General features: G+C 39.8%; 1 protein-coding gene across 1 annotated transcript; it reads right to left on the bottom strand.

Annotated features, from left to right (window-relative positions):
- Positions 1-3,885: 3,885 nt before the first annotated feature.
- On the bottom strand, positions 3,886-16,503 carry TEX36 (testis expressed 36). The gene is made up of 4 exons (XM_083506247.1): positions 16,352-16,503; positions 13,754-13,885; positions 6,082-6,159; positions 3,886-4,382 (listed from the first exon to the last, which is right to left on the bottom strand). The coding sequence occupies exons 1-4, from the start codon at positions 16,400-16,402 to the stop codon at positions 4,047-4,049; spliced, it is 597 nt and encodes a 198-aa protein (XP_083362373.1). The 5' UTR covers positions 16,403-16,503; the 3' UTR covers positions 3,886-4,046.
- Positions 16,504-17,079: the final 576 nt, after the last annotated feature.

Here is a 17,079-nt window from a genome sequence, read left to right as displayed (position 1 = left end):
ACTCTGGGGACCTCCTCAAGTTTCGGGTGGGGAGGGGAGCGCCATGAGACTGAAGCATATCTAGGTGCTTACCTTGCACCCTTCTGGTGGCCGTTTTTGGAGGGGGGGTGGTATAATCGATGTTATTCCTAGTTTTTTGAACTGCACTCCACTTTGACTATGTCTTGGAAGTAGAGCAACATGGCACAGAAGAATTGTGGCCACATTACCTCATGGGCGATTGCACAGTGCTGGCCTCCTGCTGGCCATAAAAACGGGCTTGTAATGGCAGAAGTGTTCATTTTCAATCACATTACTGAGACTTTGTTCCATTACTTATAGTTGTGCATAAAATGTTACAATAGAATACACACTTACATGGGAGTAAGTCCCTTTGAACTCAAGGTAGCTTATTTCTGAGTAAACATGTGTAAGATTGCCCTGAGTGGCAAACACCAAACAATTTTAAACTAGTTGTGTTGAGCTCAGATTTAGACTGCTTGTGCAGTGGTGCATAAAATATGAACATTAAAAGTCATAGTGACTGCTGAGAGGAAAGGAACACAGCAATGTTAGATTCTGGGAAAAATCCATCAGTGTGGTTTATTTGCATACTGGAATCAGAAGGGGATTGATTTTGCATGCTTATTGATTTGGGTGTTTTTTGATTAATTATGAGTCTAGGACATATTCAGAGAGTGGACTGAGATTTGGCATCCCTTTAAAATCGAAGAAGTTTGAATTTATAGGCATTTCAGTTATGCAAATAAGGGGATATACACATGCATTTTATTAGACTTTAGTTGTATCAAAGCCCCAAGAACATTGTGCTGTATACTCAGGATAATTTGGGGGCTATGCTTAATACAAAAATGCTGCATAACAATTACTTTCTTCTTCATTATGAATGATTTCCACTATATCACCTTGGACACGAGAACAAGCTTGAATTCCCACCGCATGTAATTTATTATTACTGCTGTAGATATTGTTTTGTGTTAGAGTGCATAAAGTATTTCTAGAAATATATTGCAAAAAATCTACAGGGGAGGAAATGGCAAAATAAAACTGCTTCAGAAGTTATTGCGTTTTTATAATGGATCAGCACATTATTCCCATAGTAAAGCACTTTAAGAAAATAGGCTGGACGTTTTCATCAGAAAAAGCTTTTTTGCAAGCACATTATATACAGACCTTGTGCTGATGACATGGTACACATATTTAACATAAATTACATACGTGAGATATTCAAGAATTTAGAGAATAAACTCTGGTGGCTTAAGATTATTATTTTTTAAAATAAAAAACCATTTAAACTAGCCTGGAAGTTGCACCATTTGGCTTCCAAGCCTTTCCCCTAATTCCAGATATGTGAGAGTTTATTATGACTCAACATGAGGAAAAGGGGCTCTGCACATGCTTAGAACCATTTTCCTTTTTAGAGATGAGCTATAGCTGAAAACAGAACCCATGTTGCCCTGGCTCAAATTAAAACAAAGGTAAATAAACCTAGAATTACAGTGCAATCTAATGCATATCTACACTTAGAAGTCCTACTGTGTTTGTGGATTTACTCCCGAATATGTGTGCATAGGGTTGCTTAGCCCATGTAGTAAACAGAGAGAAGTCTCTTCTGCCATTTTTCTTTACAGACCGAGTTCTAAACAATTTCAGCTTGAAGACTGTGAAACTGGAACCCAGCTCCATTTCCCACACCACTTTTTCAGAACTATGACTAAATCATTCCCTCTGCTTCCATATGAAAACAAACTCAGATTATTGGAATGGTCATATTGTTACACAAATTATGGGGCAACCTCATCATCAGGGTGCAGAAATATTTTGTGTTGGTTGAAAAAGTGATGGACATAGAGTTTGATTTCAAATAGTTACCTCTGCATGCCACATCTCGAGTCAAGAGGGGCAACAGGTAAGTCATGAGCAGTAGCCTAATTCCACTGGTGAGTTCCCTTAGAAAAATGCTTGGGGATCATTGTATATCAACTCAGTATTATTAGTATGATTAATTATAACAGCAATGATGGTGCAATGCCAACTCAATAAGCTCTCCTTTTAGAAATTAACATGGGTGTTTCATTTCCCACCATGCTAATATAGGTGGTTCTCCTGCTACTCCTTGGTAAGTTCCAACATTACCATTCAACATGCTGAACTTGTTGGATCCCACAAGACCAAAACTCAGTTTACTAAATGTACAAAGGGGTTTACCATTATGTATACATTTATATGATAAACAGGAACCCACAATTACTCTTTAAATATATTAGAATTGGAAAATGTTTAAGAAATCTAGATTATGGAGAAGTAGATAGAGTTAACAAAGCTAGACTCTTTTCTTGCTGTTGCAAAACATGAATTTTGCTTTATTCACTTGTAACTCTAAACCCCAGATAAACATTACAAATGTAGCAAGAATGCATTTCTTCCTTCTGTAGGAGGACCAAGATTGCCCTCCTGAGTGTGCCAAACAGCATGGGGTACTTCACATATTATGTGATTGGCGTGCACTTTACTTTGGAATCTGCTTGGGGATGAAATTGTTGGCTAATGCTGTGGAAATTTTGATTCTGCAATAGACAGGCTGCTTTTATCTGCCTTGAAACAAGAAATCACTTTCTTTTAATGATGCCGCGCTCTTGGCTTTGCCACTGTTTTAATGATGTCATTAATTGTTTTTTGTTTCAAAATGTTGTGCAACAGCACCCCAAGCATCTCGATAGGGGGCCCCTTTACAAATAAAACCATCATCATCATTATTTCAGTAGCTACTGAGGAAATGTACTAAATTATTTTGGAAAACTTCCACAATAACTTATCTTGACATGAAATTTGCACTGTGTATTGATGGAGGGAATTTTTATATGGATTGGGAAGAAGCTAATGTTGTACTGTTTTCAGTATACGTATTGTGCTCCACCTTTACAAAATAAAGTAAGGGCAAAATGTATCAACTGGCATTTAGTTTATAAAGAGATATGCATGTGATGCCAACATAATGGACTCGTCATGCTTGTGTACCTGCTTGCTATTTTGACATTTTATGGCTTCTGTTGCATGCCATGGTAGGATTTTTGGCTAAAGGTGTGAAATCCTTAACCTTGAGTGTGACCAGGATGCTTGCATGCACAGCAATGATTTTCATATAGTAATATACAACCCACAAATCATTTATGGAACCTTGAGGGTGAGTAACACCCAGTAGGTGTTGGCAGCTATGCTGCAGAACCAGCTAATGTGAAACTGCCAGGCCAATATTTTCAAAAAATAAATGACACCATGGAGATGTGGTAGATATATTATAAACTGTTACAGTGCCATGATATTTTGCAGTATGGCATCCATGTAGAGAGAGCTCTTGTGTTCCAGAATAAATAATATTGCCACAAAATAAGTGGCATCAGGCCAATCTTAGGATGAGTTGTCATCCTGAATACAGAAAAATATACATTTCATTCGTAGGACTCCTCAGTTAAAACATCTGAAAACTCCCAACTACGCAAAGTATCCTTTACAACTTCGCATGTAAGCAAATGGGGAAGGAGTATAGCAAGAGTTACACTGATATGCCTCTCACTTTCCTCAAAGCTCTAAACAGCTTTAAAGATGATTGATCAGATGCTATCTTTACCAACACATCTCATCCTGGCAGGGACATGACAGAGGCATGGGCAACATCCCATGTATCCACACAGGTTGTTAAACCGATTGCCAGATGGAGGTAGAGATAGCTCAAGCCTCCAGAGACACAGTGAAAAATCTTGATGTTTTAGAGCGAAAACTAAAGTTATTTTATATTCAAGGCAAACATAAAATGTGTTTCCCTTTTCCAAATACACTGATCCTTTTTTAAAAAACAACACCCAGCTGTATAAATGCAACCACTCATCCAATTCCTGTTGCTTTAATGCCACTTAGCTTCTTAAAATAATTTCAGATCCGGGGGGGGGGGGGGGAGTAGAATGATAAAGGTGGTGTTTGCTAATCTTTAAAAGCCTATTGTAAATCCACACTGGAATGTGGTTTAGTAGCGTCTTCACATGGAAAATTTATTCTGTTGAATGTTCAGCAGGTAAAAGTTGCTGAGGCTCAGAGAGAGAGCTTCTCTCAGGCCTGACAGGAGCTGAAATATTAGGACTGGCATGGCCTTTTGAAAACCACAGATAATCGTTTGCAGCTGAAGAATTTAAAGCAAAGGACCTATCTGCATGGCTTTTGGGAAATCGCCCCAGAATGGACCGCTTGGTATTTGGATACTCGACAAATGAAGTCTGATAAATGGTATGCTTGTCAGTACTGCTTGGAATGGGTTCATGGGCCAAAAAAAGGTAGCTTTCTGAATGGTGTTGGCATGTCTCGCGTTGAAATTTCCTTAGTCCTAGTCCCTAAAAGAGATGAAAGAAAACACATATACTTCAGGTTTTTCTCACTGTTTAAGGTAGCTAACAATATACCCTAATTACAGAACCATCACAGAATGTTTTATTAACATATTTGGGAGCGGATCTTGATAACTGCAGATAAACAATTAATTTCTAAAGATATCATTCTCATCTGATATACAGGAGAAGTGAATACACGTCAACAAACTTAAGCACAGTTGTGTACATCATCGAATAACACATCAGGGAACCAAGGCTAATTTTCCATAGTGAAAAAAGATGTAGAGTTGCCTCACTCAGTGTGGAGTAGACACAAGTATACACTGTGGGTGGAGTTAAACTAACTTTTATGCAGAGTAAACCTACTGAAATGAATAGACCAAACTTAGTCATACTCATTAATTGTGATGAGTTTACTCTAAGTAGGCCTAGCATTGAACTCCACCCTACATTTTAATGCTGACCTGCTTCTACAGCAATGTGTGAGGCAGCCCTTACTGACACCATTGAGTCTGACATTTTGATCAAGGTTAGGCTGGACAGCAAGCATTTATTTCCATTCTTCTGACTAAGGACAATTTTTGTGCACTTCGAAGAGCTATGTTAAGGGCAAGCAATCTGTCTTAAATCTTGCAATGAGACAAGATATAACTTTAGCAGAGAAATAAACATAAATAAACAAGCAAACCCTTTAAAATTTATCACACTTTAGCATTGCATCAGACTGCTCTCTGGAGGAAGTGATGGGACCAATAAACTGAAGCTGAATCCCCAAAAGACAGGTGTCTTGTGGGTAGGTTGTCCTTAAAGCCAGGAATTTGGTAGATGGCCTGTTATGGCCAGAGCTGCATTCCTTCTGATGGAACTTGTGCACAATATGTGGGTGTTCTTGGCCTCATATTTGTTAGTGGAAGCTAGTGTCTGGCTGATCTACTCTCTAAGGCCATTCCTGGACAGATAGCTCAGCCACAGTGACCTGGTAACTTCCAGAATACTTAATGTGCTCTACCTGGAGCTGTCTGTGAAAATGATTTGTGAACTGTAGCTGGTACAGAATCCTGTGACAATAGTATTGACTCGCTTGTTTAGTTGTACTCTTATAAAGCCCATTCTGAAGAACCTATATTGGCTGCCTGTCTTATACTGAGCCAAAGTTCTGAAGCCACTTAATAAAGCTCTAAATTACTTAGGACCTAGGTTCATCTCCCTGTAAATTGCACCTAGCCATTAAGATTTGCTGGGGGTGGCTACTTGTCAAACCATCTTTGAGTGAAGGTCATACCTCTACAACTAATGAAAAGGCCTTCCCAGTGGTACCTACCAAACTATGAAATGTCCTATATCTGGAAAGCTAGATGGTGCTACTACTGGTTGTAGGTACCAGCTAAAAACTTTTTAGCCCAGCTTCTAATTAAGTAGGATCTTGATGCATTAGACAAATTATTTTTTTAGTAAAGAGCAGCAGAGGTTATTCTGATTGATTTTATGTTGCTTTAATGGTTTTGTTTACATTGCTATGTCTTATCTATGTATTTTTATCTGTTTGTCATCAGTTCTGCCTTTCACTCTTTTTTACATCAATTCTACTATCATTTGGAAGTGGGATACTACAAAAGGGAGAATGAATCAGGTCGCTTGGAAAAGAGACAGCAACTCTTAAAAGAAAGAACCCCTTGCCCCAAGCAAAAGACACAATACTTACAGAATCCAAGTACTCTCCGACATTCAATAAACAATGTCTATTATCATGGATTGAAAATGGAAATGTGTTTACTGGTTTCTAAAAATAGAAACAAGAAAAATATAGTAATTATTACGCCTGTGCAGTATTGCTGTAGCTTTCATATTCAACAGAACCCAAGATTACATTCATGTAAACATGCCTATATGTTATGTGTTTCTTTGTAGGTAGTCTGTTAGAAAAGAATACAGATTGATTACATTATACACTAAATTTATAAGATAATTTAATCTCTCCTAGTCATCTAAACACTTACATAAGTACCCAAACTTTTGAATTAGATCAGTTTTATTTATAGAGGCACAAATTTTTAGACAAATACCAAGATTTCTTTTATTGCTGAGTCTACAGCTAATAAAAGCTGGACTTCAAAAGGAAACTCGTAATTGAATCAACTTGAGATTTATGAGCTCAGTGCCACCCACTGAGAAGATGCTATATATTATATGCTATATATTATATCAAATTACCGACTATATATTGAAAATGGCTAAGTCTCAAATATAGCAAGCACAAGTACACATGTTAAATTTTATTACAGTTAGTTTCCAAGTTCTGGCATCTCATATTAAGCGACAGCCAGGAAAGCTAGTCTCTAAAGATTTTCTGTGATCTAGTGAAGTGAAAGCCAACTGCCTCCTGCAGACTCAACAAAATGCAAATAAAGAACAAAACAGTTTTAAGAGTCTTAATTCAGAACTATAAAGTTAGAGGGAACCAAATAGCCAAGTAGTGCAGCACCCTGCTACAAAATCCTTAATTTGGGGGAGGAAAAGAACAAACGAGACAATTTATCCAGCTCACAGCCTCTCCCATAATTTATCACGAGATGAAAGTTTGCACTTTTATGTTTCAAAATAACTTTTAAAATTGCTGTTTCTAGCTGTTTGCTATTTCTTGCTAGCAGGACCCCCCAAAAGTAAGTTTTGCCTTCTTAAAAAAAAATGTATCTCCAAAACCTACTTATTCAATGTACTATACTATACAAGATACTATGCAATGTATCTCCAAAACCTACTTATTCCCATTCCATTTCTTTCCCACTGAGATTGACTGGACTGTGAGCTTGCTGTTGTAGTATATATGTATCTTGTAGTATGTGTATGTAGTCCTCTCCCTTGCAAAATGTACACTTCCATGACACAGACATTGGTACAGAGTTGGTGCATTGATGCCTGTGTGGAATCACTGATAGTTCTGTGTGAGACTTGGTTTTTCCTAGGAGGCTTGTTGCCTATGTGCTCCCCATGTTCTATGGTCCTGTTCTATAGAACTGACTGCTATGATTAGGTTAGAACTCTCTCCTTCCCTCTGTGGTCCTGGCAAAAGGGATGTAGCAAATTAAGCTAGTGCCATCAGTGTTTGGAAAGCTACAGAATTCAAACTGTAGTCTGCAGGAAATATTGTAGCATGAAAAATCAATTATTGCTCTTCTATCCATTGCAATCCATGGACTTTCAGCATAGGCATGGGAGCAAGGCAGCAAGCAAGAAAGATGACTGACAACTAGATTACTGACCAGCAGGGAAGTTCTCCAGTGCTACTGGAAAGATTAATACATAAGAGAACCAAGTGTTGAACAGCAGCCTGTCTAGATGATTGATAAGGAACAAACCCTTACAGTTGTTCCACAAACAGCTTACAGGCAGCAACTGAGGGTTTTTGTTGTAAGCAGCATTCGAAACTCCCATTGTTGTAGGCGCATTTTGTTACTGGGAATTGAATTAGTGTGAGCAATTTCTGAGCTCTGGGTGCAGTACTGCACCTAAGATTTCAGATTACAGCTGCCACTGCTGGCACTGGGGGCACTAGAGAAGAAATTCCTGCCAGCTCGACTTCCAAGATCACTTCAGCATCAGGCAGTGGCGTAGCGTGGGGGTGCAGGGGGGGCCGGCCGCTCCGGGCGCAACATCTGGGGGTTAAGGTTAGGGGGTGCAAATCCACGGGTTAGGGGGTGCAAATCCACGGGCTAGGGGGCGCAAATTACTTGCCTTGCCCCGGGTGCTGACAACCCACGCTACGCCACTGGCATCAGGCAAGCTGATAGGTTTTGCCTCTCACCTGGCCTTACAGAAAGGCAGCATTTTGTGAGACCTTCATAAGGATATTGGGGGGGGGGCACCAGGGAAGCATGGCTATGTTTTTTTCTGTGTTCAGATGAGGACTAGACCATGTGAAAAATGAACATAAGATTTTTGGCTGCAGTTCATTCACTTTCAGATTTGTATTCTTGTTATGAAAAAGCACACCTAGACATTCCGTTGTGGTGCCCACAACCTAGGTTTAAGGTACCATTTAGCTCCTAGTTTCTAACACTGCTAGTAAGACTGGCGTACTAACAAGGTCTTGATTCTAAGCATATCTTAACAATGAATTCCTGCACTGTTTAGCTTGAGCTTTCACCTTTATTCATTCCCATTTCTGTTCTTGAGATCCCAGAGAAGACTGTGAAGGGTCCAGAGCCAGGTGGTAAATTTAATTGGGATGCATCAGGTCCCCTGATTTTGCAGATTTCCTGAACTAGTGTTTTCCTTCAGGGAAGTGTTGAGGTTTCCTACAGGAGGCCCTGACCCCTCTGGTATGTGCTGCATCTAATGAGGTTTCACTTGATTGTGGCATTGGAGGTACCCTGATCTTGACCTATGGAAGCTGAACTGGGCATTGCATTGTCAGCTCTTCCTGGATGATTCGTGTATGGGATTTTGTTTTTACATGTGAAGGTGTGTGGACCATCAACATGCAGTGACTTGTGCCTTCTGTGCCCATCTAATGTGGCTATGGTTGGTGCACAATAGTAGCATTTCGGGGGGGGCCTATGGTAATTTCTGGGGGCCCTGTGGCAATGGCTTCTGGTGCTGCCATGTTATCTCTTGCTTATTCAGATATTATTTTGTTTTTTACTTTACTGCTGGGAGAGCAACAAAACTGCAAAGGCAGCATGTTGGCTTTGCTGTAGGGTCAGTCTAATAACAATTCTTAAAATTTTCTAAGAAGTCAATAGCATTCCAACATTATATTTTGATTGTTTCAACTGCAAAAATGTTTGCTTATAATTGCAAATATTGTGCACACAAAAAATTATTTATCTGAATATTGCCGGCTTCACCTATTTCAGCCTGCCAGATTGACAGAATTCCAGAAATAAAGAGTTTCTGTTTTCTAACATGCATTGGAAAGCAAAGATCAGATAACACATTTAACTGAGAAAGCTTTTTTTCAGGCCCCACCTGACACTTCTCAGCATATTCTCTATTTTAGACCATGAGTCTGGTTTTACAATTTTCAAAGAAGGATCTAGGTAAACCGGAAAAAATTAACAAGATCTCAAGATCTGCTCTGCCAGCCTAGATATCTAACCTAATACCACTGTAATTGATGACCAGAATTAACTGATAGATGTCAAAAATTTCAGAGATCCTTTTTTTTTTTTTTTAAGATCCACCGAGTGCAGTTATATCCATGAACATTTCTAGGCCCGCTAACACATAACTAAAGGACTTATTTAAAATGTACTATGGGAAATACCAGGATTCAAAGAGCTACTTTAGGCATCCCCAAGGACTTGGGTATACCCTGGGGAATTTTTGACTTTTGCTTTTTCTTTGAACAGATCCCCATGTTATATCACAAACGGCTTTTGAAAGTCTCCTCAGTTTTAAAAGCTGCTTGCTATGCAGGCTGTTTTATTTTGTTTTGGGGAAAATACAAGTATAAATGCCCCTTGGGTACATGGAACTAGTTCCACCTTTGGACCCCAGTTTATGTATGTAGTAAATGAATTCACTTAATCTTAATGATTGAATAATTCAGCTATACTTGAAACCATTTGCAAGACTGCAACAAAAGTAAGAACAATGTGATACAACTAAGGAAATGCTGTAGTGCTCCCTCTAAGCAAGTTAATTAATCTCACAGCTAGAGTGGTGCCTCACAGGGAGAGATTAGACAGTCAGCTGTTGCCCACAGTTAGCTTCCAGTTTCTTTAAAACTGGAGAAAAGCCTTCTCCAGCAGTTATTCAAAAATTGTTCAAGTAAAGTCAAGTCTCTCACACTGTGTTTTTGTGACATCATATACCACCTAATGGCAATCTGCTCATTCTGACATGTCTATTTTAGTTCATCATAAAAGGATCATACATACTTCTCAGAATATTCCTAAACAGTGGAAAAAACAAACAAACAACATAAATAAATAGATGTCACACTAATTAAAGCCAGATCAGAACATAATAGACCAATGGCTTAATAGCCTCTTTTAATCAGTGGCCAAAATGACAGATGGTTTAGGAATATAAATCCCCCTCCACCCTCAGACACAGATCTTTAGCCTTTTGCTCTATTCCGGTTTCTAAAACATGGTTGCTATTACCGTGAGCTCAGCAAACACCAGACTAAGAAAGAATCCAATTAAACTTAACATGTAGTAGGTTGGAAACAAAACAAAAAACAGTTTTTTTATTCTCAAAGAGAACTATCCTGTGAAAGGTTGCATTACTTGGGTTTGATGTTCAGCAAGAGCATATTCCATTCAAGTTTTACTTCAGTTGAACAAGTTCCCTTCAAGTTGCTAATTTTTCCCTTTTGAAGGATACCACTGTTGATTACAAAGTGTGCAGCTGCTTGAACTGTAGGAAATAAAACCAAAACCTCTGGGATGTACCCTCATAGCTTCACTAAATCACTCTACTGGGAAGGAAACAGTGATATTTAACCCCATCCTTAAAATACGTTTGAAAAACACAGAAGGCATGCCTCCTAAATTAATATTACATATAGAAATAATGAGACTCATTTCGTATGTATTTTCTTGTGCATTCAGAAAAGAGTTAGCCAGCTTAATAAAATAGAATGGTACAGCCATGTATTCTTATGCTTAAAAACTTGGACTGCTGAAAGTTAGTTGTGAAATCCATCTATTTCCCTTCCTCTACATTATACAATCTACAACAAGAATGAACAGAGAGAGGGAAATTGGTCACATAACTAAAGAACCATCTTTTCCCACATGAACCCGCTGATATTTGAGGTTCTGCTTTGGGTCCTGAGCAGAGGGATTGCTAGTCATGAGCACACCCTACTCTAGCTCCTCTTGGCTCAGCCTAGTTAGCTAGGGCTTAGAATGGTTGTGAGGGAAGTTGTAAACATGGTAGCCATTGTAGCTGTAGTGCCCAAACAGCCTTCAGACCCATGAGGAGAGAAGCCCCTTTGATCTTTCAGGCTTTGGTGATGGGATTGGAAAGCTCTCTGCACACTCTGCCTCATACTCCTTGGCTTTCCCCTCAATCTCGCTGAATTCTGAATTTCTTCAGATTCAAACCCTTCTGCAAAATCTTGATATACCTAATGTTCTCAGAGGTGGGTATCTGTATCTATAATCCAAATTGTCTTAAATACACCAATCTCTCTCTCTCTCTCTCTCTCTCTCTCTCTGCATCTCAACATGGTAGGTAGTGATGGAAGACAGGCATTTTTTTTTTCTTTTAAGCCCCAGGTGAAAACCCAGGACTCGCTGGGGACTTTTAAGCCTCTTCGCCTGCAATACTTTCCAGGAAGAAATGCTCTATTGAATTGAATATATATTGCAATAAATGGGACTTACTTCAGAGTAGATGTGTCTAAAATTGTGTTATATGTTTATGCTGGTATTTTATTATTCTCTGCCTCAACTTCTAATCTGTAGATGTTTTATTGCATGTTATTCTATTGCTTTCATTGTTTTATTCTGTAAGGCACTGTGAGAGTTTAAGCAGAAGATCAGCTAATAAATAGTATACATGCATGCATACACACATTCAGAATGCAAGGCAATCTGCGCAGCTCATATTTAAGGAAGCCCATATTTATGTGCTTTTTCCTTCATCAAATGACATTATTTCCTGGTCCATTTGTTTGCAATTATAGGTGGTTGCTTTTTTTAAAAAAAGGAAATTAATAATATTTGAAAAATAGTTTATCCTGTCTGCCATCTGTGTCTTGCAATTTGCTGCAATTATTCAAATAATTTGTAAATGTTTTTAATTATATGCAGTTAAATAAGAAAGATACCCTTTAACTGTCTAATTCTTGATATTTGTTCAGTAATCTGAACAATTTTTATATTCATGTAAAGCATACAAAATGGATATACTGGAAAGCAATCATAGGTCAAGAGGTTCATTGGTTTTTGTGCAGTATGACTGTTATTGTTTTTTTTTAATTATTCCAGATCTACAAACAAAGTTGTTTTATCAATAGTGCTTTCTCTCTATTTTTCTTTTCTGTTCTGTTGGAAGGAGTGATACATCTCTCCATTTAGTTTTTATGAAATCATTAACAACAACAACAAAATGAGGATGACATGGGGACGACAGGTGTACAGCACCACAAAAAGGCACCTGCATCTAGCATTGAATGCACCTTATAATATACACCCTGAGAGGAGAACATGCATTGAAATAGATAGCTTATGGAGCTCTCGGGATTTAGCTCTGCTAACAGCATCAGGGTTGCCTCTCTCTGGAGGTCTATATGGAGCAGTGGATTTGACTGTCTATTTGCATGTTTAATCTGTGCCTCTACCAACTTTTAACATCTATATTTGTACATGAACTCAAATATTACAAAACTCCATAAGCCTCCAGTGATTTCTTTTCAAAGGAAACAGAACCCACATAAGCACTGTGCCCTAGAACTTCCACTGCTCAGGAAAGTTGAGGTGGACATAACATCATGGTCATGAAAATTATATCAGTGATTGCCCAGTTCAGATGCTATTTTTATTCACATGAACCTATGCCTGAGAAAATACAGACCAGTTCCCATGACAAAAAATATTGCCTGTACCATCTCTAAAATATTCATATATTTAAGCAAGATGTTTTAATTTATAATAGATGATTTTATTAATATATATTTTTTTCTTTACATCCAGACTGTCATGCCAGTATGATACATTAGAAGCTAGATTCTGATGGGCTTATATAACGTACTGAATAAGGGCTACTTAGAGCAGGGATGGAAGACTTGTGGCCCTCTAGCGCAGGCATAGGCAAACTCGGCCCTCCAGATGTTTTTGGGACTACAACTCCCATCATCCCTGACCACTGGTCCTGTTGGCTAGGGATGATGGGAGTTGTAGTCCCAAAACATCATCTGGAGGGCCAAGTTTGCCTATGCCTGCTCTAGCTGTTGTTAAGACTCCCAACTCCCATCAGCCCCAAGCAGATGGCCAAAGGTCAGGGATGTTGAAAAATTTAGTCCAACAATATCTGGAGGGCCACAGGTTCCTCATCGTTAAGTCTTAAGGACATAAAAAACAAAATTAAGATGGCCCTATATGAAATAAGTCATTTTATTACATTTTACTATCAACATGTATAATACTATAGCATATAAACTGGACAAAACTACATTCGTGCAGTCAAAAGTGAAATTGTAAATTAAAACTTCTGTAATACTGTACAGTGTGCAATTAATAACATTCAACATATGCCCAGAATATTACAGGATTAATAATATGGGTAGAAAGTTACGTTTACAGTTTTTAAAACTGAAGCTAATTTAGTTTTTTACCTAATAAATAATCAGTCTAGCAAGTAGTCACAAACATTCATACATCAAATTGACACTCATGAATGCAAGAATGTTTACTGACCTTCTCCCGAACTTTGTACATCTGTGGCAATCTATTGTTGATTTGATTAGTAGCTTCTAAATTTAGTATCTGTTTTTGCATAGAGGCTGTAAGCGATTCAGGAAATATTTGCAGTTTTCCAGACTGTGCAAACTGTGAAACATAAAAAAGAAACAAAAATATAAAGAAAACATAAAAACATAACAAAATATAAAAAGTAGAAGCAAGTTTGTATTATTTGTATTGCAGCAACACCTAGAGGCTCCATTAAGAAGCAAGAATCCCACTCTACTTTCACTTAACAAACCAAATATCAAATGCAAAATAAAATATAATTTCTGTTTTCAAAGCTTGGGTAGGTAATTTAAATATATGGATGAAAGCAGTAGAATGCACATAAATTTCATAATAAATGGCAAGCCTATTCAATTGGCAGGGCTGCAATTCTGGTCCACTCTAGTGGAAGAGTGACCTTAAGTAGGAACAGGGTTTTTCAATGTTATTGCAGTGTTCACATGTTTCAGGAGAGATCCTGACAGTCATGTCATAAACCTGCTCTGAATATTATTAACCGCTTCAGGATGAACTGAAGAATCGATACGAGAGCTGTGAACACTTCCTTGTACTGTCACTTCAGTTTAGAACTTCAAAATATTTTCCCAAAGGGTAGCCATGTTAATAACTTGCAGCAACAACAAAAAAATCAAAGACTCTTATGGCACCTTAAAGACTAACGAATTTATTATGGTAGAAGTTGTCATGGACTATAGCACACTTCAGATGCTGTTATGCTTCTGCCCATTATATGACTGCCAGCAGTGACAAAGGTAATGAGGTGTTTTCTCAGCAAATGGGGAAAAAAGAGCAGCATACTAACTGGGCAGTAAAATTTTCGAGAAGGCAAATATTTAGACAAGTAAACCTGGGTGTTAGCGGGGGAAGAGAAATAATAGAAATGCACCCAAAAGGGGGCGGGGGGGGAGAGAATTGCTTTGTGTATGGTGTTATTATTAGGGGAAAGGGTGCACCTTTGATAAAATTATTGTAGAAAATACAGCTGTAGAAACCAGTCTAAGAAATTCTTGACTTTCATGATGACAACAAATCCAAAGCAACCGCCAACACTTGATTTCTTACAGGATTTGTCCACACTTCCATTTATCCTGTATTGTTATTACCTGTCCCTTATTTAAAGGAATGGTTCCTTATATTGGTGAAGCTAAGGCTGGACTTTGGGGCCCCAAAGTCTAGGGCCCCACAGTCCAGGAGGCTCTGAATGACAATCCAGAGAATGGCAGAATGATGAGGATAATGGCAAACAGGCCCCACATCAACCCCTGGGTGAGCATGTGGGTATCAGGGCACAGCAAAGCCGATACTCATAGCTGCAGGTGGCGCCCCATCCAGTCAGAGGTAGCCAGTTATATGCATGGTTACATATTCTCATTTCATTACAATGGTACCTCAGGTTACATACAGTGGTGCCCCGCAAGACGAATGCCTCGCAAGACAAAAATCCCGCTAGACGAAAGGGTTTTCCGTTTTTCGATGCGCTTCGCAAGACGAATTTCCCTATGGGCTTGCTTCGCAAAACGAAAAAGTCTTGCGAGTCTTGCGATTTTTTTTGCTCCCCCCCCTTTTCTAAGCCGCTAAGCCGCTAATAGCCGCTAAGCCTTTAATAGCCGCTAAACCGCTAATAGCGCTAATCCGCTAGTAGGGTTGCTTCGCAAGACGAAAAAACCGCTAGACGAAGAGACTCGCGGAATGGATTATTTTCGTCTTGCGAGGCACCACTGTACGCTTCAGGTTACATACGCTTTAGGTTACAGACTCCGCTAACCCAAAAATAGTGCTACAGGTAGAACTTTGCTTCAGGATGAGAACACAAATTGTGCTCCAGCAGCGTGGCGGCAGCGGGAGGCCCCGTTAGCTAAAGTGGTGCTTCAGGTTAAGAACAGTTTCAGGTTTTGAACGGACCTCCAGAACGAATTAAGTACTTAACCCGAGGTACCACTGTACTTTTACTTTAACGTTATAGTATCCCTTTCTGCAACAAAAGGGTGCTTGTTTCCAAGAAAGTGTGTTCAGCATCAGAGCAAATTGAATTTATATACTGCCCTATACCCAGAAGTCTCAGGGCTGTTCAAAGAACTGTCAGCCAAGCTGGTGCTACAAAGCGAGTTCAAAATGCAAAACTGCACAAGTTCATAGTATCATTGGGGTTTTTTTAGATCAGGGTTTGCACAAGAATTTTGCTCTAACTTAACAGGAATGTAGACGTCCGTGGATTAGCGTATTTGTTTGAAAATAAATTTTGTGTGCTTAAATTTCACACCTTTAAGTAATACACATGGCCTTATAAAACCACCACACACACCCCGCCCCCCAAGACCTATAGGTGAAGGTCTAAGTACTTAGTTGCACTACTCCATCCTTGTTTCGTAGTGGAATTTAGCACTAAGACGAAGTAAGCAACAGGCTGCAACCTGAGACGTTGGGCTATGCCTTTCTCTCCCTTCCCTTCACACACAAACACCCGCCGCCGACCGGTGAGAGAAAGGGAGCAGCCAACGCCGGCAGAGCTGATCAGAGGCTCCTTCTCTAAGGGCTTCGCCTTACCCAGGCGCCATCCCGCGCGGTGCTGGGGTTGGCCCGCCTCCCCTTGGGCATGGCCTCCCCACGACCCAGCGCGCCCCGAGTCCTGCTGTAGTCTGGCGGGGTTCAGCTCCGCAAGGGAGCCGGAAGGGAGAGCGGCCCCTCCAGGAGGCTGAGGCGGCTGTCGTTGCCATGGTCACTACTGTCTAGCTCACGTCTTCTGCGCCCGGGACTCCGTCCATCACCCACCGACACTACAAGCGGCCGGGTGGAGAAGCGCCCTCCGTAGCTCGCCCAGCAATGAATGAAAAAGGCGGAGAAAACCCTCATTATTTCAAGAAAGGCTAGCGCCTCTTCTCTCTGTTAGTTTCCCGGCTTTTAAGAGGCAGCACTGACTTCGACTAGGCACACGGGAAGTTGAAACACGCGGCAGCAGATTTATAATTTATTGCCACACCGACGCGGGTGGATTTAGCGGAGGGGTGGGTGAGAGCCCGGGGGAAGGCTCTCCTTCATTCATCTTAATAGGGGAGCGGGCGAACCTCGCATTCAATGCATTAGCCACATCTTTAAGCATCTCTTTACACAGTTGAATGCAAAGCACCACGAGGGCTAACCGCACGCATATGAATTGCAGTTTGTTGACAGATGGACTGGGGAGTAGACCCAACTGCTGTGAAAGTTTTCACGCATGCAATCCTGCTTTGCATGTGAAATATCCATGTTTAGAGCTCATTGAAACCACAGAGAAG

The sequence above is a fragment of the Podarcis liolepis genome, assembly GCF_965112155.1.
Source record: "Podarcis liolepis genome assembly, chromosome: 5".
NCBI lineage: Eukaryota > Metazoa > Chordata > Lepidosauria > Squamata > Lacertidae > Podarcis > Podarcis liolepis.
The sequence above is the reverse complement of the archived record's forward strand: the minus strand, read 5'-3'. Positions and strand labels throughout refer to the sequence as shown.

Excerpts from the sequence above, each read along its gene's own strand:
- TEX36 (XM_083506247.1), bottom strand. The coding sequence starts at position 16,402 with ATGCCCAAGGGGAGGCGGGCCAACCCCAGCACCGCGCGGGATGGCGCC. Across the intron at positions 6,160-13,753 it reads TGTACAAAGTTCGGGAGAAG|AAACCAGTAAACACATTTCC; the intron begins GTCAGTAAACAT and ends TTCTATTTTTAG. Across the intron at positions 4,383-6,081 it reads TCGGAGAGTACTTGGATTCT|GGACTAGGACTAAGGAAATT; the intron begins GTAAGTATTGTG and ends CATCTCTTTTAG.